General features: G+C 38.4%; 1 protein-coding gene across 6 annotated transcripts; it reads right to left on the minus strand.

Annotated features, from left to right (window-relative positions):
* Positions 1 to 376: 376 nt before the first annotated feature.
* znf618 (zinc finger protein 618) lies at positions 377 to 18668 on the minus strand. 6 transcript variants are annotated; one of them, XM_057322810.1, is made up of 13 exons: positions 18224 to 18668; positions 15743 to 15837; positions 10903 to 11072; positions 10161 to 10238; positions 9990 to 10037; positions 9784 to 9873; positions 9630 to 9701; positions 9336 to 9425; positions 7786 to 7869; positions 7096 to 7140; positions 6731 to 6808; positions 5916 to 6038; positions 377 to 3977 (listed from the first exon to the last, which is right to left on the minus strand). In XM_057322810.1, the coding sequence occupies exons 3-13, from the start codon at positions 11045 to 11047 to the stop codon at positions 2446 to 2448; spliced, it is 2385 nt and encodes a 794-aa protein (XP_057178793.1). In that variant the 5' UTR covers positions 11048 to 11072; positions 15743 to 15837; positions 18224 to 18668; the 3' UTR covers positions 377 to 2445. The 6 variants fall into 6 exon arrangements, with proteins under 6 accessions (XP_057178793.1, XP_057178775.1, XP_057178749.1 ...); XM_057322792.1 differs by having other exon boundaries at positions 10807 to 11072; positions 18370 to 18666; XM_057322766.1 differs by having other exon boundaries at positions 10807 to 11072; positions 18224 to 18666.
* Positions 18669 to 24238: the final 5570 nt, after the last annotated feature.

Consider the following 24238-nt stretch of genomic DNA (forward strand, 5'->3'; position numbering starts at 1 on the left):
CAATGAGGTAAATTAAGGCATATGAGAAGCACATCTTTAATTAACCGTCAAATATTCACGTATTTAATGCATCATATGAATAAAGTTCATCTAAGAGGCCTTGTGTGGGACCCATGTATTACACATAAATAATCATTTGTTTTCATTGTTTTGGGGTTTTCTGTACCAAACTGAATGGGCTCATGGTAGTCAAGGGCTCATGGTAGTCAAGGGCCCCTGGCACTGGCCCGGTCAGTAATCCATCCCTGATGAAAGCACACAGGTTTGGAATAAACACAAGGGTAATGACAGAATTTTCAGTTATAAGAAAAACTCTTTCTTTTGAGTCTATTAATAGTTATAGTTATGACTTAAACCCTCCATATAAGTGCAATATGAAGCGCGAAGAGACAAAGTCATGTTTGAATATCTTTATTCTCACAGCACATACTACAGGAGTAAATAGATTCTCAGAAGAGCGCAGTGTCCTACTGACAGTTGATAAGCAGAGAAAGCTCTATCATCAGTCATGTTTATAAAAATAGTGTCGTTAAAAAAGTATAAATTAGACCTACAGCTGAAACAACTCAATACACAAAATCAGAAAAATGCCTGTCAAAGACAAACACAGACAAGACGGAAACAGGAAGAAACAAAACCCATCTCAACCGAACACAAAGAGGAATATTAACAACCGTGTTGTATCCATAAATAATTGCGAGTGAAACAGTGTTTTATACTTTCAGATTAGTACTTGTCGACACAAACTGCTGCATTCTCCGGAGACAAACGCGCGTTCGTCCAGGAAAGGAAAATAAAGTCAAAGTCTTTGTGAAGTCTGTCATATTTATAGACTGAGTTTATCAAAATATCTGAAATGCCTGAATAGAAAACAGAGGTAAGATGTTTGGAGATTTCTGAGATACTTCTGCCCTCTTGTGGTTTGAAAGAAATACAACAATATTCAACAGCAGCTGTCTCTGAGCCTGATTTATCAAAGCCGTTTTTTACATATGAACATTTCTGCACATGCTAACCGGGATCATCGTCATCAGTTTTATTATTTTACCGGATGTGAGAAAGCACATCCGACCGCATGCTTCCTCTCGACGGCTTCTGCGTAGAGTTCTTCAGCAATTTCGTCCGTAGATTCCTGTCAGCATCTTGCTTCAATAAAGATATAAACTCTTATATTGTCTGCATGCATATCGGTATAATCACACAAAGATGTTCAAGGCATTACAAGACAAACTATATAATACTAATCACATCTTTCCTTGGAAAAACTACTGGAAAATACTCTTGAAGATCACGGAGGAGAAGATTAGAACTGTCCGTTGGCTGAAAGAAACGCTTCTGATGTCAAACGTTGTTTAAAGGCGGAGGGAACACACGTGGCCGACACATTCATGAAGAAGCAGGAATAGCGTGTAATAACTTTACAAATCTGCCGATTATTCACAAGACACTTTGGTCCTAAACTCTAATCGAACAAACCGCTGCTGATAAATGAGGAAAATACTGAGAAGAGAAATCCAGTGCATAAATAATGAAATAGTAGATTCTTAACGTTCAGCTCTGCAGTTACCTGCCTCTGTTCACCGAGGTTTGTGCAGTGAGAGACCACTTCAACACTTCAGAGCCCTATTGCCACTTTTCAGAAAGAGAGAGACATGAGATCATTTTTCATATCACATGACCCGAACTCCGCACACCTTCCGAAATCAATATACTTCTCCAAGCCAATATTAATGAAGATAATAACACAAAACCAGTAGCTGATAGGTATTGCAGAAGGAGCTGTAATGGAAAACACGGGCTGCTACAAAGGTGCAAGGCGTTTTTCTTGAAAGTGTAACCTGTGCTACGCAACACGTTATTGCAACGCTATTGTGAAGACAAAAGAAACGTCCTGTATAATAAATTAATGGAAAGCAGAGCTCTTCTGAAGGTTTACCACAATGAAAGAGGTTAACTGAGATCGGTGGATCAGGGCGCAAGGGGCTCACCTACAGTCCGCCCGCTGCTAAACCGCTGACGAGAGGTATTCCAGCTGTCACAACAAGCACTGTTTTTGTGATTTTCGTAAAGGCGTAATTGCAAAACCGAACGAAAAAATTGCTTTTTCTAAGTACCCCATTTTTACCTTGGCTAAATGAAGTTCTCATTGATAAACAATTCACTGACTGCGATTCAGATGTGTTCTGCAAAAAGACATGACGGATGGACGAACAGCAAACTATTGGTTTTCTTTCATTTTCGTGGACACGATAACACCACAGGTCTGCATCTGTGGGAGCAGAGCGATTTTTCACGGTGTTGCCGTGCCAAGCTAGGCATTTGTCGATCAATTGTCACGGTGTCTTTCTTTGTGAACGTCTATCGTGTGACTCATCGGTAGGATTTTTGGAAGGGATGGAGTTTCAAACAGTCTATGGTGCCAATAACGGAAAGCCCTGAGCCGCCTCAAGCAAAGTTACTCTTGAGGAAGACCAGTTTGTTCATCTCCTCCGCGCTAACCTGCTGCTTCCTCTTCATGGTTAAGGTCTGCTCGCAGATGTTCACGCATTCTCCGTGCACGGCCACAGCCGGTACGGCCAGCAGCCACAGCGCCAGCTTCGACAGCCTCGGGTAACGGTCCATGACCGAACTCCAGTACTGCAGCAGGTCACCTGTGCCATTTAACAGTGGTTCGCCGAGGTACTGAAACAGCTCTTTTCGTACCTGAGGCTCTTCGGGGCTGCACGACGGCCTCTCCATCCCACAGTCCATGCGGCCGCGCTTTGGTGCCGAAGGTCCGTCGGAGTCCCGCTCGTCCACGGCTGCCCCTCCGGATCCGCCGCTTCCCGCTTCCCTCATATTGGCGGCCATGTCGCACACCCGCGAGATGATGTCCTCGTGCTGATACGCTGGGACCGGCCGAAGCTTCAGTTGAGGGTCCAGAATCATGGCCACTTGATGGACACGCTCCACTTTGAAGTTCTCCTTCAGGGCCTCGAGGAAGTAGTGACACAGCTTGCTGCCGGTGCCGGCCTCGCTGGCTTTGGAGGTGAAAAGTTTTTCGAGACGGAGGTAGACGGGAAGTACAAGCTGCAGCGTGGGGCAGCGTTCCACACTGAGCTCTAGAGCCGCCTGTCTTAGTGGCGTGAGCAGACACGCGAGCGTGCCGAGGAGGTGCTTGTTGAGGCCCTGCAGGAGCAGCACTGTGCTCTTGGACCGGCCGTACGCTTCGCAGGTGGCCTCGAAGTTCTCGTGAACCTTGAGCAAGGCCTCTGCGACCGGATCCCAGCAGGTTGGCGCGGACACTTCCTCCGCAGGTTTCCCCTCGCGGCTAAAGCTGGTCGTCGCGGCGATGTCGCGGCACGTGGCCAGCAGCTCGCCTAGTTCATGGAGCCCTCGCGCCTGCAGGCTGCGACGGCCGAGGACGGCCTGAACCGTGGCCGTCAGAGAGCAACCCGTGCAACGTAAGCTCACTCCACTGCGACTGCAGAAGGCTAGTGAAGACAGGCGCGGCTCCGTCACGTAGACTGTGCGAATTTCCGACATGACGAACTCGGACAGAACGTTCTGGACCCAGTAGTGTATCTGCTCGGGACCCTCCCTCAGAGAGGCCTCTTTCAGTCCCAGCACGTAGCGCCGCAGTCGTAGGCCCTCCACTTGATACGCCGTTAGCAGATAGCAACAGTCGGGCCCTACAGTCTGCGAATGACAGGTTACAGCGATGCCCAGCGAAGAGTTGGAGCCCAGGGCACAGGTGACTTTCACTTTAACCTGATTGTACATACGGGGAAGCTGCTTAAGAGCCAGCGAGCTCATGTCTCCCAGGGCTTCGCGGATGGAGTAGGCGCCGTTGCGCGATCCTGTGTCCACCAGGGTCTGAGCCAGTTTGAGGAAGTCTTTACTGCTGAGAACGCCAAGCAGTCCGAGGTCCACGCACATGACTCGAAGCAAGCGCTCTGCCACCTGTTGCCTCTCTTTTTCTGGGATTAATCTGGTTTCTGCAGAAAGACATGAAGAGTCATGAATCAACAGGATATGTTTGCGAAAGATTTGTTCATTAAAATATGACAAAGCATGACACAAGCTTTATGTCTTTTTATGGGTGTATGGATGTTCCGTGTTCAAACCTATATTCAAATGTTGGTGCCAGAGAGGATACACGTGCATTTTCCCACGCTACGGTGCAATTTTTTAAATGTTTTTTATTTTCAATTTATATCAATTCGATTTTAAACACTTCATGAGCACGTTTGAGTAAAAACCCTGAAAATCTCCAAATCATTTTGATGGAACATTTCGTAAGGCTGGTTGTGGTAATGTTGGGGTCAGGGGTCAGTTGTCAACTATTTAGGTGACATGTTACATCACATGTAGAATTTTAACATATACAGATAACTTCACTGGCCTCCAGTAAATAATAACCTGAGTCAACTTGAAACTTCCATGGCTAAAATTTTTATTTTGTTAATTTTTTTTTCTGAAGAAAGACAAATATATAGAATAATGAAAGGTAAAATATAACATGCCATGAATTAATATTTACGGTGTAAACCGTTTTCTAACAGTAGGGTTAAAATGACAATTTTTGGAGCCAAATAAAAATGAGAAAAAACAAAGTTTGCCAGTCTGTAACTCAAGAACTGTATCTTCTATATCTTGAAGATACCATATATATACATTTACATTTATATATACATATTTATATATATATAAATTCCAAAAATCATGTTTTTTATTGTGCATTACAATTAATATCAATCAAACTGCAGTTGGTTTGTTTTTATTTAAGCCATAATGACTCCTAATGACTAACTAACACAATAAAAACATGAATAACGTAATAAAAAACATGAGTTTTGAAAATGTTTAAAAACGGAGTTCTCATTTTGGAACCACACTCTTCATATATATATATATATATATATATATTTCTTTTTTTTTTCAATGACATAACCTCCATTTTAAGATACAATATGTGAAAAGAATCGTTTTTGGTGATTTACCATTTTCTACATAAAATCATTCTACATAATGTAAAAAATATTCTGTGAAAATATAATCTTGATACCTTTAATATTACATAAGACCATGTCAAATATTGAAATGAATGCTTGAAATCAAACGTTGATGCTTGTTATCTCAAAATTAGATTTTGAGACTGAGCCTTATTTTCACACACTGAGTCACATATTTGTAACACTTGATTTATCTAAATTGTCCAAGTGGTCAGGACGTGATGATTAGTGCCAGTCACATTCTTTGTCATCCTTTAAGCATCACTGCTAGACAGATTCACTTTGAAGATGACGATGACATTAAAATGATAAATGATGCCTTTCAGTGCTTTGTAGGTGTATATTTCTGAAAGCCGAAAGTGAAATAAATGTACTGCTCCAGTTAAACGCCAATGTTTTTCATATTCCTAATACAAGTATAAAACCGAGATATTACCAATATTGCTTTTATGTGAATAAATGAAGGCACATTTCAACATTATTTATTCTTCCTTAAATACAATAAGTATCAGCAGTGACCCACATTTGGTTTTCAACTATTGAAAATTCTACAATTTGCACACCTTGAACCGCACTGAGATCCTCATATCTCTTGAATTGTTCAATTCAGGGCCTTATACGTGTAGGACGCAAAAGACAAGGTCATTAAAACCCAGAATCAAAACGGATATTAAGATATACTTCTTACACGCAAGTTACAGGCAGGCAAACTTGGGAAAGAATCTCTTGCAGATCTCCAAATCGCTGTGTAAAAATACAATAGCGATGCTGTCATTTTTCACCCCGTTATTTGTCTCAAATTTTCAATCGTTACTTTTCTCTACAAAACACTGGAGTAAATTCTTGAATCAAGTTTTTCTTTCTCCAGAAAAAGAACCATCAAAATCAAGATTTTTAGCCGGAGACGTCTGGTTGACTCACGGAATGAGGGGACGTGGTTTCTGGGCTGTGCCGGCGGAGGAGATTTCCACATCTGCTCTTGTGTGACTGTGGATGTCTGGCAGGGTTTAGGAGACTCTTCTTTGACATGGTTCTCATTATCAGCTACAAGAAAAAACAGAAATGAAATAAAATACCTATTATCTACGGTCAATGGACAATTGCTTTAAAAAAAGAAAAGAAAAAGAAAACAACTGCACAGACACATGAGGAATATGACAAATGAGATGTATGGATCAGAAGACCTTCATGAGATCTGCACATGTTTTCTGCTGAAACTTTCTGTGTGAAATGTATTAATTAGTAAAAACGTTTAAAACACGCACACTTTTTATGACTTTTCCCAGTTGATTTGGTTCAAATAATATGACTTGATTTTTAGAGAGACCAATAAAAAGAACAAGAAAACATTACATTGAGTTCTATTTTTTTTATTAGTCCTGGACAACACAATTTGAAGATTCCCCGCAGGTTTTCCACGCGGGCGACAGGAAGAACCGGAACGGACGAAATGCCGGGCAATTAAATTCTGCGGCGCTTTCGAAAACATTGGTCTGGTGCAGATGACATGCAGGCCTATGAATAAACAACGAGTAGAGATGTGAAAATCATTCACTGATCAGAAGAGCACATGATGGAAAAAAGAAAGTTGATACGCGGCGCTCACATCTCGCCCATCTGTGCGTGAAACGCTCAGCCACGTGCTGATGTAAAAATACGATGTAAACAAAACAGAGACCAGCGAGTCCGGATTTGCAAAAGCTCGGAGGTTTTTGGGGGTTTCGGGGCTCACTCACCGGCGTGGGACTGCATGTGCTCCAGAAGGTTGTTGTAGAACTGGAACTGAATTCCACAGGCTCCACACGTGTAGGTTTCTGGAACAAAAGGTCCAGTTTCTCTCTCAGAACACAGCAATGTTCTCAAAGCAGAATGCGGAGAGCTAGCGAGCCCTCCACATTACACGCTTTCAGTACACATACTGTACTGCTCACCCACAGGCAAACGCTTTTTAACTGAAAGATTATCAATCGGAAATGATGGAACGTCATGCAATGGCACACAGATGGGCAATGAGTGAGGTCTATCGTGAGTCAAATCGACATGAAATGAAGAATGATATCAAATGAAAAGAGAAAACCGCTGGATTTCCAAAAGCACATACTCTGAGGGCTGGATAGTGAACTGTACACCCGGCTGGTTGGAGTATCTGAAAGACAAATAATCGTTTTTCAATCATGTGCACACTTCAATTTAAACAAAACTCATTTCAAAACGAGCTATTTTCAACCCCTTTTTGAGCCAACGCTGGGTTGAAAGTTACCGAGCGTTTTGTAAAGTGTAAATAACAGAATTTAAAGTAAAGCATTTCATTTCAGCACAGAATTGAAAAAATAAAGTTTCAAGATGATTTCATTTTCAATTCATGTTTTGTCAAAAATACCTCGAGCAAACCTTTGAGCAAAGAAAATAAATTAGTCCACTCCTGTATTTTTACTTTTGCATTTGTTTTTTATTTATTTTATATATATTTGTAATTTACAATTTATCATTCTTAAGAATTGTTCACTACTACTACTACTACTAAGGCAACATTTCTCATTTTCATTTAGTTTGAGGGTTTTTTTCAAATAATATTTAGGCCTTTATTTTGTTTGATTTCAATGAACGCAAATGATTTAAGTAAACTATACAAACTCATGCTACAGGCAGGTTCTACAAACCTTTGACCGTGACAGTAAAATATTACCAAAAGCAAAGGCCACATTCTTTCAGTTCAAATATGCCAAAGTTAAAAGTTTTCACATTGCAAAATCCCAAAGCCTACTTCAGATCCCATATCAATGTCACTTACCACTAGAGTTCTGAGAATTGTTGATGTCCGCACGACTAGACTGGCCGGATAACTTCCCTTCCAGTTTAAGGCCAAAAGTTCCCTCTGCAAAGGCAAGAATGATATCAAGTTTTAATAGTAGCCATTTATTCTGACAAAAACATCTTACATAGCTACTAACATAATTAGAGAAATTGAGAAAATCTACTTTCATTCAGCGAAGTTGTGTGTTCATTTGTAAGCCAAGGAGACATAATATAATACAGGAAATTAAAGTACTTTCATTAATTTAACGCAACACGCCAAAGGGTGTCACACTCCAACTTTGCAGATCATGGTGTATTTTGTAAAATACAGGATTTTACATCAAATTCAAAAAGGTTGATGCCCAAAATGGCTAATTTTTCAAATCTTTGCACCTGTAGGTGGCACTGTGGTGAAACCCTCAGGTCATGATTGTGATTTCGAATGCTGTGTTAACACCAAACCTGAACAATCGTGTTCCTCGCTCTTTATTACTCGCAGGAAAAGTTCGTTATTTTTGCGGAAAATGTCAATGAGCTCTTCGCGCGAATTTCTCGCTTGAGTTGAAGTTGTTCAACTCTCGCGTCCATGGCAACCGCGCCTCCCAATTTGCTTCATTCACATCGTTCGTGCGCGAGACGCAACCACTCAAATTGGCACGCGTCAATTTAATTTCTAAAAAGTTCAACATAAGTGAAAGTTTGAACTGTTGGTGGCGCTAGAAGGTTTACGATGCTCAAAATACTCAATATTTACTACGATAACAGTTCCATCTGGCCTTTATCTGTGTGCCGAGTATTTTGCAAGCGCTTCTACGAGCTGCCATAGATTTTAAGAGCGGAAAACGGGTTAGCATTTCTTTTACATTTGGCAAAATGCTTTGCAAAGGAAACAGTTTTGAAAAATTCAATCGTCCCCCTGTGCCCAAATGGAGCTCAAATAGTCATCTTAGCCAACAGCAGAGATGAAAAAAATCAATCGCTTGCCTTATATGTTTGTCTGCCAAATGAATAAATGTAAATGAAAAATAATGTTTGTCATTGAAATGAAATGTCATTACCGACATAAACACATATTCTGTAATTAAACAATCACAAACACGCTTTACAATCTCCCAGCACAACAACTACTCGTACTGAAATGAAAAATGTTACAGATTTCAAAAGCTCATTAGTAACAATCTGTCATTTTCAAGCAAACTGAAATTGAATTCTGTTAGCATCGCTACTGTCTCTGACCCATTTCTATATTTCCAGCACACTTTAAATAGCTTTCAATGTCAAAGTCATGTGCATATCCAGGACTAAAGAGATAAACCATAGGAGATCCGAAGGACAAAGATAACAAAAGCCATTTTACAGTGAACACGTCTGCAGGTTACAGAACTGAAAATATCGAAGTGAGAATGTATGGTATACTGCAGACACATTACTGGTAGTTTCAGCTTATAACACGCCATCAAGAAATGAGCATTCCTGTCTGAATGTAAAAATCTCGGAGAATCTCTCGAGTCAATACAAACGGTCGGTAATGATGCCAGGACTCACTCATGGGAGCGTGAAGAGCCACGTGTTCCTGATACGGGTTGAAGTACTTGTACTGTTTTCCACAATACTCGCACGTATAACTTCCCGTTTCTGTAGAGCACAAAACACAGATTTTAGACAAAAACATCACCACTGACAAACAAACACTGATATTCGTTTCTTTTCTTGAAGATAGTCTTGTTAGTATCAGATCTCGACTGTGATTTCACAAGCATCATCCCACATTTACATTCTCTATAACAGAACTACAGCATCTCATTTCATCACCAGAAGAACCAGCAGGAACTTTCTTACTTGGTCCCATTTTCTGGAAAGTTTCCGCCTCCTCTTTAAGATCTTCCACGGGGATGACATGATCGTATGGATCTGGTCAAGATAACAGAAGTTAGGAGACAGAGAAGGTTTGTCTTCTCACGCTGATGAACATCTAGAGCTCCAAATCACTCACCATCAACAGCGTGGAGGTCTCTGTGCTCTTGAAAACAGCTGTAGTACTTGTATTTTTTCCCACATACATCACATGTATAGCGAAAAGAACCTGGATTACAAAACCGAGACTTCTCTGAACACAAATTTGACACATCACTGTATTCTACCTCTTTAAGATCTCTAGTCGAATGTCCTTTTCAAAGTTTATTTAGAAGATCTACTCACTATTGATTCCTATGGGCACTCCCTCGCCTGACGCCGTTCCCTCCGTCTCTAAACAGCAAGAAACAACACCACATATACATGAACATACACTGACTACATGTTGTGATATATACAGCATCGGTAACGAGTCCGACACAGTTTTTGGTTTACAGCGAATGAAAGAACAGGCACCTGTGTGAGCTCGTACATGCGTCTGAAAGCAGTTGTAGTATTTGTACTTTTTTCCACAGACTCCACAAATATAAGAACCTACAAGCGGAAACAACACAGTTAGACCGGCTGACATCAGGAATAGACTTACAGCAAATATATTTTGTCTCTCTCTATGAAACAGTCGCAGTTTAATATAATTTACAAAGGTAACAGGGTTGACAATTTTATATTTTAAATTTGACAATACACCCTTTTGGCTCAGGCTCAAGTTAATGACCTTATTTAAAAAAAAATGTTTTCCATAAAAAATATGTAACAGTACAAAACATGGTAACAGCGTGGACATTTTTGCTAAATATAACGAACATATTTGTTGAGACTTTAACTGAGTCCTTGAACAGCTCAATCCAGAAAGAACGATGTCATTTGCTGACAATGTTTTTAACATAATTCATTTCATTTAAAACTACACATTTAACAGGGTTGACACACAACCTAGAGACATAGGACCTTTTCAATAATGTTAACACAAATCTACAGAGGAAAAGTTAGATACAGGGTTGAAGACAGGCCAAGAACGCACGTCCATATCAGATTCTTGAAAGTCTCTATATTAACACAGTTGGAAATCGGGTGGGCATAGTTTCCACAGAGAAAGTTGTACCTTGAGTTTGCGAGTTGCGCGAGCTTCCTAAAACCACACAGATTTCAGCGGGCAGGTTTCCGTCACTGGCTTTGCCATTACTGGCCAGGGACTCACCGGGAGACACCACCTCAGTCTTCACTGTCACTTTCTGAGGTTTTGGGGAGGTTGTGGGCACAGCTTGTGTGGCTCCCGCCTCTGTGGACGCCACGGCCGAATCCTTCGGCTCCTGACTCGGGTTGGGAACCTCCTGACAGCTCATGACTGCTCGGCAAGAGCAAAATCAACTACAAGACACAAAAACACAAACGGGTAAATTTCAGGAAAATAAGTAATACAGGTGCTGTCGGCCCTTAAGGGGGAAAAGCACACATTTTGTATACCCTGCACGTGGTGCTATCTGGCTTCTCTGAATGTAGGCCACTTTTTCTGCTCCAAAGCTCCTACAACCAATTTAGAGCAATTCATGTCTTGCAAACCATTAAAGAACAATAAGAACAATGTTACAAGAACTGGAACAATCAAAACAAAACCGGAAACTCTATACAACAGCCCAATGCGATTTAACTTTGAATACTGTAATGCAGAAGTTTCCAAGATTCGTGTGCGAGAGACGCTTATATAACACGAGAACAGATGGGATTTATCTTACGTATAGATTGTGTATGATTTTGTGTGGAAACATCTACAGTACTACTCCAAGACCCAAAACTTACAAGTACGTTTTTGAGCATTTACATGACTGGAATCCTATTTTAAACAAATCCGTTCAAATCCATGAGTTATTATGAGTTTTTTTAATACGCAGGACTGTAATTGTATTATAGTTGTATTTTCAACACATTATTGCTGTATGGCCGATGTTACTCCCTTAAAGGGATAGTTCACCAAAAATATTCCGTCATCATGTATTCACCTTCATGTTGTTGAAATCCTGTATGTCTCTTTGTTCTGTGGAACACAAAAAGAAGATATTTTGAGAAATGTCTCAGTGGTTTTGTGTTCATACAATGGAAGTTAATGGAGTTCGGTGTTGTTTGATTATCGACATTCTTCAAAATATCTTCTTTTGTGTTCTGAAGAAAGAAAGAAACTATAAATATGTTCCAAATATTCCACGTGGTGACTTGATATATCCGCAAAGGAACATTCTTAAATTTCGCCATATTTCTACATGTACGACCAACAACAGAGAAATTCAGCAGCCGTTGGTGTGAATGAGGATTTTCAGGATGAGGTTACAACATCTTCATCGTCCACCAGGAGCCACATGTCAAATCTACACACATGCGTTTAGAAAAGCATCAGACGTGCAGAGAGGGAAACTGTGAGAACAGAAGCATTCATTTCAACACTGTCATCTAATGAGAATTTATCACAGTTGGGCTATTTCAGGAGATGACTGGAAAAGATTAGGCTGACAGGCACAGTGTCTCCGAACAGGACACACGGAACAACAAACCCTGTTTTACTTCTGAAAAACCACTCTCTTACTAGTGATTTTTTTCCTTTTTCACATTTAGGTGAAAGCAGTAAAAACAGAAATATCACCTCTTAAATTTCATCTGAACGAGTGGGCAACTCAATAAAGCCTTTTCAATTTATATGCTAATGACGCCTGAATTAAAATTTAATAACTGGGAGATATTGCAAAGCATACTTGAATTACGCAAAAAATAAATCCTGAAAGAATGGACTAAAATTAGAAATTCAGGCCAGCACTGAGCCCTTAAACACTCCAGATTGCATTTTCTGATGGAAATCAAAATTGCACCGCGAGCTGGAGATGAAGAGACTGAACCCGGGAAAAAACTACAGCGAGGTTTCTCTTAAAACGTGAATAGATCTACTCACACAAAACTATTGAAAAGCTCTGAAATCAATTCTAGTTAAAGCGCACACTTCAACACAAAGCAAAATCCATACAAACATACAAAATACAATCCAATCACACAAACTGTGGACAGCGTGTGTTTTCACGTATATTATGTGAAGTCTGGATGACAAACTACGTTGAAGTATGCAGTTGGGTTTGGTACGCATAAATGAGTAGAATGCTTTGTAATGCACTTTTAAGTCACTATGCATGAAAGCGTCGAACAAATGCATCGATTTAAAATTCTGTACGAAATAAAAATAGGACACACACACACTCACAACTAGTTAAAAAAACACAGATTAAGGAACGTTTTTAATTCAACGTATCCAGGAAAAAAGCAACAAATGACTCGATTACAAAATAATAACGTAGATCATCTCAAGGCCAACACAAAACTTCTTTTAGATTCAATACTATTTTAAGGTCCCCAAGTAAATGTGTGCCGCTGAGCGTGTTCATTTGAAAGGTCAGATTCCCACTGAAACACACATCATCCGTTGAAAAGACTTTTGTTATTCTAGACAAATCTGATCTAACACGGACAAATGTGATGGCTTTTCTGACATCACATAAATAAAAGAAATACACATCAAGTACGAGACAATAATAAAGAGAGACGTGGCATGACGGTGAAAGGTGAACATCCGACACGGAGCTACAATTAAAACATCAGCCCAAATATGAAATGTCACGAATGAATATTTACTGAGTAATCCACTGTTTTCCAGAGGAGACCAACATGTCCATTTCACCTACAGCTTGGAGCCAAAAAATAACTTGATAAAGATGACGGCATCACTATTTTCATTTTACACAGAGATCTGTAGATCTGTTGACTTAAGCCATTCTTGATGCATTGCATGTCAATGACGACAGTTCAAACGTTGGAGAAAGAACACAAAAGGTGCTTTTTTTCTAAGTCTGAAGGCTTTTAACTCAAGAAGTATTAAAGACATGTTAATATCCTTTTAGATTCTGGTTCTTAATAAACTTGTCTTTAGTCATCAACATTTATGAGGTCCTATATGGTACAATCCCAATGATATGAGAATCTCAATATGGCTCCATATGCAAATTGCACAGCTGTACCCATTTTCATAGGTCAACAACAAAATGTGGGTCACTTCGCATGTAGCTGATACTTACTGTATTTAAAGAAAAATATTGAAACCAAAAATGTATTTATGTACTTTTCTTAAGAATAAAACCAACATTGCAGTTTGCTGGATTGCAAAGGCGTCTAGATTAGATGCACCAAATATAATGTTGATCGGACTAAAACTTGATCAAAGAAGTTCATTAAAGCACAATGCCTCCAAATGGGCAAAACTCAGAAAATTGTTGAGGAAATTAAAAATGGCGGATCATCGGCTGAGTTCAGGGCATGGCTCTAAGAGACTGATGGAATATTACATGAACCTACTGAATTTCATACATGTACATGAAAGGTAGCATGAGGGCTATGGAGCCACACTTCCCTATTTCTAAAACCCACATGGATTTTCTCAACTTTTGACACGTGTGCAAACTTGCTTGAGTTTTCCAGCATGTTTAGGTCCTTAAAATGTGATGACCAATAGGGTCCCTCCCTCACTGCTGTCAACATAGACCGTTTCTGTGTAAAAAAACGATACTGTAATCTTTTTCAAGTTATTTTTCACCCTCTGTTTTAGGTCAAAATGGTCATTTTCAGCTTTACTGGATTACTCATTAAATATACAACCATGACTTCAAATATTTTGAGTTTCATTATCAGTTTTTTTGGCTAGAAAAAGAATAACTAAAATCATTTTTTCGCTGATGACCTCTAGTTGAGTTGACACCGAATTAAATTGTACTTCTAAAAGCTTGTGCTCCAAAAGACCAAAACAGCAAAAAATGACAATCAATAAACTTTGAACTTCAATTAAATCAACCAACAAATGAACTGAGTTTGACGTTTTGAGTTTTCACGTTAGGTTAATGCCTCTTAATTAAATCACCCAGTGGGTTTGAAAGTGGGCTGCTTCATATAAAACTGAGACATGTGCGCAACGTCCTCTGTCGATTTCACATGTTCAAACGTGGCTTATGCAATGACATTTTTTAATGTTTTACTGTAAGATTTTCATATTTTGTTTAAAAATCAAGAATGGCGTCAACTTAAAGCAACTCATTTCTCGTCATTAGTTTAAGAAGTAATATTCGCTAACATAACGTTTCTGTTCTATAATAAAATGAATCATCCAGTTTGTAATCATACTGTCATGTTTTTACTGCTTTTCCAAGTTCCAAACAGAAAGAAGCACAACCACAATAAAATCACATGTGTTGAGGTCAGCAGGTGATTTATCAGCTTTCTCAAGCACACTGGACCTTTAATAACAGAATTCCCAACTACCACATTAAAATACCAGATTCCAACTACACACACGGGCACAACGCAGCACAATGAGCCATGAATACTCTACTTTAAAACGTAATCTTGCAAAAACAGTTTCAATATCAGCATGCCCTCAGATTGAAGCAAAATCACAACTCTGGTTCAGTTTTGTATGAAGTCAAAGTTGCACGATATGAAATCTGGGCTCTTAGAGAGTTTGCAAAGAACGACCAGAATCAGAAATCCGGTTCAATACCACATCACACGCTACTGGGATAAACTCCATCTTTGTATTTGTTTTCACTGCTTGTTGGACATTAATGTCATGTTCAAGAGGTTTAAAAAGAGAACACTGCATCTGGCACACACAACATCTGTGCTAATTTAAGCTAATGTTGCGGTTTGGTTGGCCCACTTTTAAGAAGAATTCAAAGGATCCGTTCACACGAAAATGAAAATTCTGTCGCTTTACTCACACGTGAGCACGGCAGACACAAGCAGATGACTCCAATCATCTGAAATGCAAAAATCTATAAACCAAGTTATGCAAACGAAAAGTAACATACATCGATTAAACACAAGAATATTCTTGTTATAGAAATATGTCTTTTTGGGACTTCATGAGCGGAATGACAAGAATTTTCATTTTGGGTTAAAAATGTGTGTCAACTACACCACTTCAGTTCACGTGGTGTGAGATTTTAAAGCAGTTTTACCTCCCGGTGCAGAGCTGCGAGGACTCAACCGCTGTCTTCAAATCTTCTCTCCCTCCTCGAATCCTTCTCTAAAAACAGCCAAACAAGAGTCCGTCCTGAAAACAAGAAGGTCAACGGGTTAAAAATTAGCCTCCTGTTCCAAGTCAAATCGGCTGACTACGAAATGCAGTGGAAAATTACAGACCCGTTTCGGACCCCTCGCACGGAAAATCCCCAAATTTATTACACAAAAGGGGGAAAGGTGGGCTTTTGAAAATTTCCATGAAAATTCTATTTTTGGATTATAAACAGCTGGAGGGCAGACTGAGGGGTTTGTGTTTGGACAGAAAAACCCTGACCGAAAAAAGATCTAAATGTGAAACTGCCAACATCAAAAACACATTTGAGCTGCTGCTGCTTTGACAAAATCTCATGAAGAAAGCAGCTTTTGTGTTTTAAGATACTTAAGATGCTGCTCTATTTTTAAGTCACTAATGCAGCGGTCAGCGATCACTTCTATTCTGAAAGGTCTGAGTTTCGTGCCTCCACTGAAGCACACGAAATGCTTTACTTTCTCAAAGCATGCTGGGATAGCACGGATCATCAGGTTCATGCTAACGCTACTCGAGTGCTGCTGTCATCACAGCAAAATACAGAAAACATTCTGAAATTCATAAACGCTTCAATTAACCTTTTCATTCAATTTGCTGTGCTGATAATATCATTGCTAATGAAACCCTGTGTATTGGGCATGAGAAACACTGTTTTCAAACACAATTACACGAGAAGCAAATGACTGCAATTGGCCATTTCTAATAACTAATGTCAGAGCATCTATAGCCAACATAAATCTTGCTCTCAGGCGTTTACACAACCATAAATAAACATTCATTCACACCACCGAATTGATTTTCCGGACCTCGCTGGACTTGATCAGATTAAAAAGAGCTGTCGTCAAATTTTCGGCCACTGAAATTCAGATAAATGTGAAGGTCAGCATAAAAATTGCAAAAGCGGCCATCATCTCCGTACGGGCCCAGAGGAGCTAAACAAGACTGAATGTAAACAGATGAGATCACTATGCTTTTATCCTTTCGTCTGATCACAAAATATTCTCAGTCCTTTTTAAGAATCACAGTATGATGACACATCTAGTGACTGAATAACAAACACTGGCACATTTTTTATATGTGAGGTAAAGCTAATAAATGTTTTAATGCATAGCAGACCATATCACCTCGTGGCACTTCATGTATGTAAAATCCAGTTATTATGATTGCTGTAATACAGCTATTTCTCATTGGGTGAAAATGTGTGAACAGTTGGCGGTCCGCTGAAATAATCCAGAAATGTAATTTACTTGCCGTGCATTTATCACACTGGAAATGAAACGGAGGAACAGTTTCATGCAGTGAGCTCTGTTATGCCCTGCACACTTAAGAAAATGTCATCCGGGTAGCTACACATACAGAATATTTGCATACTGTGCACAGTACACACTAGCCACTGCAGAAACAGAAAAGAGTAGCATGTTAGTATGCAACAGCACTACAGAAGGGTTTACAGTTATTTAGGAAGAACCTCGTCTCACTTCCCTCATTCAGACACATTTACACATCATGACTGCTTCAATTTCTGTCCAGAACACACAAAACTGCATTTATTTTCCCCCGAGCTGTCAGCTGTGATTGATCTGTACAATATCTGCAGTTGAGCTGGAAATATCAATAAACGCCTGTCATCATGTCAGAATTTTTAAATGGTCTTCTATTTATTTTCATCAGATTCAAAAATCAAAATCACACAAAAGCCACATATTTAAAAGCATCCAAACGCATAAACTGGAAAACGAGCCCATCCGAAAGAAAAACATCCCTAGAAGCAAAATAAATTGTAATTTCCTAATTTTTTCGAAATATCTGCCGACAGGGGGCGCTAATTTCTCTCCGAAAACCTCAAACGACATTTACAGTCTAATTTAATCGAATATAAGCTCATCTGTCTGTAATCGCAGTTTCATCACATTTGCACGTAAACTCACAAAGACTCACAAAGTTGTTTGATAAATCAGCGAGCGCATCGAGTCCAAACATGCTTCCCATCGCCACGCAAGAGTGAAATTCAGAAGAAAATTCGGCAAACATGGCTGCTGCTGCTGGTGCTTTTTGTTTTCAGATTGTACTCGACCCGTCTGAATTCAAGTCCGTTCAGAATTTCCCACTAAAGCTTCGGGTCCGTTTCGCATCCAAACGCGCGCACAGAGCGAACGCAACAACCGCAACAAAAACTCGCCGCAAAACTTTATTCTGAAAACACATCCGCAGAAATTCAACAGATCTGCACGACACGTTCAACACACATCGGAGAGATTTCGGGTCTGATCTTACCGGGTGTGATGTTACCGCGCACGCACGCACGAGCTCCGGATGGTCGAGATAAAAGCGCCGCGGCTCGAATCTGTTACATTGTGTCGTTTGCGCGCGAGCAAAGCTACTTTGTTACCTCCCAAAATGATGCGGAGAAATTTTCCTCCCCTCCGTATCTCAAAATGACGAAACGAGCGGCTCTTTCCGGGGCATTTTTTCCAGAAACAGAGTTCCTGGTGGGATTTCACAGAATTTGTCTTTTCTCTCCTCCCGAAGCCTCACCGTCGGTGGGGTTTGAGAATGTCGCGATCTGCCCCACGGACACGTTCATCCGCCATCATGCGAGGGCAGCTACTCAATTTGCAAATGCATTAATTTCACTCAGTGCCTCTATATGGAGCTCATTTCACGTCGGCTGGTCCGTCGTGTAGGTTACACGTGTAAAAGCAGTGAACTGCAGGTTGTCGTGCAATAGAAAACGTGCCCATGCAGAACAGCAGGTTTGCATTTATGCTTACACGGAGGAAACTATTTTGCTACACACACAGAAGTTTCACTCGCTCTGTAAATGTTTTTTTTTTTTTTGAAATTTTTCTGAAATTCTTTACAGAAGAAAGATTCTTTGGTTTATTCTCATAACATACAGACAGGGATAACAGCACAAACATATACATATCTGAATGTAGCGGGAAATGATTAGTATATTAGCAGTAAATTTGTGTACCACGGATTTTAAATGACAATTTTCAAATGAATTTACAAGGACTTTTATGTTTACCGTCATGCGTTCTCTGTACACGTGTGTTCCGCCTCACGCGCGCCTCTAGCGACCACTTGTGTGTTTTCTTTATACAAAAAAATCAATTCATGAAATTTGACTTGAAATTAAAATTCGAATTTCAAAACAAGCACGTTAGTATGGACGTATCGCGCAATATATTGTGCTGTATTTTAGTTGTGTAGTTTTGAGACGGGGGTATCTGCAGGTCGGAGAACTGGGAGTGCCGAAAGGTCTTTTCAATTGGACAGGGAAGCTGCCTGTTCAACATCCTCTTAAACGCTATTGGCCTACGTCTAAAGCCACTTTTTCACTGTTGTGTTTTTTATCGACGATTTTAAATATGAAACCGATAATCTGCAGTTGATTTATAAAGATACTAGTGCCTATTTTAAAACTGGCCTCTATGCGAATCTAATGTGTGCGTTCTCCGTGATCACCGCCAAGAACAGCTTGATGGCAGCAAATACACCTCAAGTTGGCCGCTGCCTCTAATATCACTTCAGTGGTCATAGGATTATTAGCCTAGTTTTGGCTACATGTCATAATGGGCAATCGTGTGTCTGATGAATCTATTAGTTTCGAGACTAATCATTTTGACTGAGGTCAGTCAGAGTTTCATAACTATACACAGCCTGTTCAAATGAAATGTCTCAAATCTATTAAACATTAACTCCATTATTGCCTTGAAAAATGCAAGATACAGGTCTTTAAATAACTTAATAGCAGCTTTTACCTGCTGGTTACTGACACTGATCTTTATTTGTAAACATTTACAACATTGTATTGCTTTTTGTCTATATGGGACTTTATAGGCAGCCTTGTTTCATTTACAGTTACACATATGCGGACACCTTTATCCAAAGTGTCAAGGTATACATTTTCTAACAGTATGTGTGTTCCATGGCGAACACAACTGAAAAGGACAGCATTGCAAAACATTATACATTCCATTTAAATCATATTTTAAAGGTGATGGCAATTACAAATAATAATTTTCCTTACATTACTAATGCCATTATCGTAGCTTTGCTTAGCAGGGAATTCACATGATAAATATATTCCTTATATACATTGAAAATCACTTTACATTAAAGTGCATATTAATAAATTGCATTAAATACAAGTGCAACGTGCCCCACACTGTAAACCCGGATAAGTTGGCAATACTCAGATTTTTTTTTTTGAGTTTTAGAGATTCTTGGTTTAAGTAAGCTTAAAATTTTGATTACTGTTAAGTTAAAGTTCGTAAGAAATCTTAGTTAGTGCGACTTAAATATTTAACTTATCCTTTTTATGAAATTAAGTAGACTGAACTTAAATAAGTACCAAAATTGCATTTTTAAGTTAACTAAACTAAATTCTTTCGGTTTCGTTATTTTGCATATTCCTTAGTCTTAATATGTATAAATCAAACACCTTGACTTATGCAATCCAAAATGAGCAAGAAGAGACTGATCTCAGAACTGGCATTAGAACAGTTACTGCTCACTGGTGACATAACACATGTTACAGGTGAAATGTAGCTTCGCAGAGACTAGGCACATGCACCACTCTTCTAAACAATGGTAACCACAAAACTGAAAAATATGTCAAACTCTTCTAAATATCTAAGAGAAGTGAACATTAAACACTAACAAGTCTTTAACTTTACTAAAAACATATAAAATAATCATATTTTTTTTATTTACTCTCCTAATGCAGTCTGACGCAAAGCATGCTGGGAATTGGAAATCCTTCTTGACCAATTGTTGAATTAACATGTTTAAATTAAGTAAGGAGCAAATAAAATTTTTGAGTTTTATTCAAGTTAATCAAAAATAATCATTATACTTTACTCAAAAGTAAAAAAGTGTTTCACGAACTTAAAATATTTAGGTAAGTAGAACTTTTTTATAAAATTAAGTTTACATTACTTAATCTGTTTGATTATTTTGAACATTTGGGTTTACAGTGAAAAACAATTTAAAGTTTTATAAAAGTATCTTAAAATAAGTTGACATTCAAGTAATTTCAAAACATCTAAAATGTAAAAAAGTAAGTACTTGTAAAGCAGCTTTGATTATACTTCAAGATTTAAGGCAGCAAAAAAATTGCAGTGTTTACCGGTGATTCACTATTTATTTATGCTTCTGTTTGTTTGTTTGAAATGGGACAAAAGACAGACTGATTTGTGTTCTAGTGTTTGGAGACAAATATCCTTACATACTGCACGCGGTGAGAGAGTTTATGTAAGAATAAATCTGGACCTTCAGTTTAACAAAATTGAATTTTGATGTAGAACAAGCGCTTTATGCTTCAGCTAAACACAGTGAGATCTTTTTCAAACAGAGTTTACGAGCTGGAAGATATGGTCTTGAAACAGCATGTGGTGTAGCTGTAAATATTCCAGTCAGATGTGCTGCTGTTCACATGAAGTCCAGCAGAGGACAGTAGAGGAACATACGACCATCAGATGTCTCAGAGACATGCAAAGCAGGTGTTTTCTCACAAGCTGTGAAGCGAAATCATGCAGCTGAGCTGCGACAGATAACATTTGTTATGCTTCATGCAATTGTTTTATGCAACTGTTATTAATTGATTATTAATTAAATCATTCATTTACATAAAGAAGATTCAATTAAAAACATGAAAGTTGTCAATTCAAAGTTGTATTTACAACAAAAATGTTATTAATCATTTATTGGAATTTCATTTTCTTTATTTAGATGTTGTTGAAAATATTGAGATACTATTATATTGTGTGTTGTGATCTGGATGAATCATTACACACCAATGTAATGTAATGTATTATTGAATTAGGTGATATAAAGAATAACACAAATCTTAAAAATGGGTTGTTCAAAAGCAAAAAATTGGATTGAGAATTTGATTAGATCACAAAATCCAATCTAGGTTTTGATCTGGATCAAATTGTCAGTTTGTGTTCTTCAAAACTTTTTAGTAAAATCGGGATACCTTTGATAAAAAAACAACAGGATTATACTGATCCCAGTAGAAGGGTGGATTTCAGGAACAGAAAATTGAATAAAACTTAAAAACTGGACAAAAATACAACATTTATATCATGTGATATACTTGTACACACAGACATTCTATTTTTACTTCTTCTCTTGATAGTTTGAATGTTAAAGTAAAAATTTGAAATATACATTAGGCTTCCTATTAAGCTTTTCAGTAGCCGACAGTAAAGAAAAACAGATTTTGGCAGCATATAATAATCCCAATTTAAATTTTAAATATTTTTTATCACTGTTTGTAAACATTAGTGATGAACCAGTCAAAAGTAATTCTTTGCGGGTGAGTGCAAAGTCTCTTGGGTGAACACAATGCATTTTTTTCTACAGTAAACGCAATTGATATATATACTATATACATATGCTGTATATATATTTCTTGTTTCCCATCTCATATTTTTTCCATCACCATGTCCCTTTAGGGCTTCCGTAGAGCACTAGTAATCCAGATTTGGTCATCTGAAAAAGTGTGTATCTGGATCAGGGTGATCCAATCCAGTTTTGCTTTGAAAAACTGGCACGAAAGTAAAATGGATTGTCTGATCCTGGAAAGCAAAACATGGGATTTCCAAATCCAGATAATTCTGATCCAGATTACATTTTTTGAACAACCGGCCCCTGGAGTTGATATCTGTTCAAGCATGACCATTCAATACAGAATTATATGAACACTCCTACAATGTTTGTTTTGCTGCTGCCAGTGGACCAGAAACTTCTTAATACACCCCCTATTTTAAAGACACAGAAGTTTTTTTCATTCCAAATCTACATCTTAAGTGTATTTGCAAATACATTCACCAATAAAAATACAGAAGTGAAGTATAACAGATTAAAATATTAAAACAAAAGTCATAAAAGATGGCAATTTCTCACTTTAATTACAATGATGATGAATTAACTTCTAATAACTCAAATGAACAGAGAAAACATGGACACCAGGAGAAAGGGATTTTCAAATGTCCGACTCATTCTGACACTGTGGTTATGTTTAATGATTAAAAGTATAAAGCATTAATATTACTATTTATGTTTACATGATGGAAAACCTTCAGAAATGTAAGATGGTAAAAGATTTTGAGTTTTGTTGGCATGTTTTCATTGTACATGCCCTCTTATTAAAATATGAAGTAAAATGTATTCCCTGTTTCAACAAAGTGCAACACTTGATTCAAATGACCAGAGTGAAGTGACTGTAGCGGAAAGACACACTTAAAAAACGAGGAACACAGCAAAACTACACGTGAAACAAAACGACACTAAACTTCATCCACACGAGGCCGGTGAAGAGAAGTGATGCCTGAACATCCGGATAAAACACACAACACTTCCCACAATGTTTTTCAATTCGTCCTTGATTTTATAGTCAAATTAACATGACCTCTAATGTTCCATATAGTGTGACCTATTATCAATCTTTAAAAAGACTCTTTTTCACGGGTGTTTGTCCAGAATAGAAGGGTTTCAGAACTTTTAGTCTTGTTCCTGGATCCTTTGTGATCTCTCAGTAAAGCCGAGATCTTTTGTGACCCTGTGTTCTTCACAAATGACAGTTAATTGGGCCCATCATCAGGTGTTTATGTGGTGTTCTTAGAGAGAGCCGTTTATGTTCTCAAGACAAAATCACCGGTTAAAGACTGTAATCACCTGTTTAAAAATAGAATACATGTAACTTTTTTGGAAGAAAGATTCCCCCCAAACATCTAACCATATATATGACCTGCTTATCATCGAACCATCTAAACCGACCATAAATTACTAGAATTATTTTAATAAAATGTATATGAATAGAACCACATATTAATAGAATTACACACCTCTCCAAAACTACCATCTCTAATAATGTGTTTGATTTTCTTTTCTTTTTTTATAATAACGTGTTTAATTTTCTTGTTTATGACAGCAACATTCTTCAAAATATCTTCTTTTGTGTTTAGCATGTTTGAAACGATGTGAGGAAAAATAAACGATGACAGAATTGTTATTTTGGGTGTACTGTCACTTTAAATGAAGAAATGACTAGATCTGAGGTGGTATTGGGGTGAAGGAGTGATGTCAGGAAAGTTGATTTATATGAGTTTAGAACATGAGAATGAGAAACTAATGACAGAATTTGTATCCCTTTAATAAAAGAACATTATCATCCACAGATGTTTTCAACTCTTGAGTAACTGAACTCACTATCTTTAAATTGTGTGAAAGGTTGTGCAATGAGAATAAGTGTGAGTGTGTGTGTCAGTACGCTGAGAAGCTGACACATCTGTCATCCCATCTAACAGTCATCCCTCGGTTTATTTGGACTCCCTCAGATTCTTCAGGTAAACATATCAAAAATCGTAATATAATAACACATGGCTTT

This window comes from Triplophysa rosa, linkage group LG2, assembly GCF_024868665.1.
Source record: "Triplophysa rosa linkage group LG2, Trosa_1v2, whole genome shotgun sequence".
Taxonomy (NCBI): Eukaryota; Metazoa; Chordata; class Actinopteri; order Cypriniformes; family Nemacheilidae; genus Triplophysa; species Triplophysa rosa.

Bases quoted from the DNA above. Each gene is read 5' to 3' on its own strand.
- znf618 (XM_057322792.1), bottom strand. From the start codon at position 11,047: ATGAGCTGTCAGGAGGTTCCCAACCCGAGTCAGGAGCCGAAGGATTCG. The intron at 9,702-9,783 runs GTGAGTGATTTG...TATCTTGACCAG, and splicing joins AGACCTCCACGCTGTTGATG to ATCCATACGATCATGTCATC. The intron at 7,870-9,335 runs GTGAGTCCTGGC...TTGCCTTTGCAG, and splicing joins GGCTCTTCACGCTCCCATGA to AGGGAACTTTTGGCCTTAAA.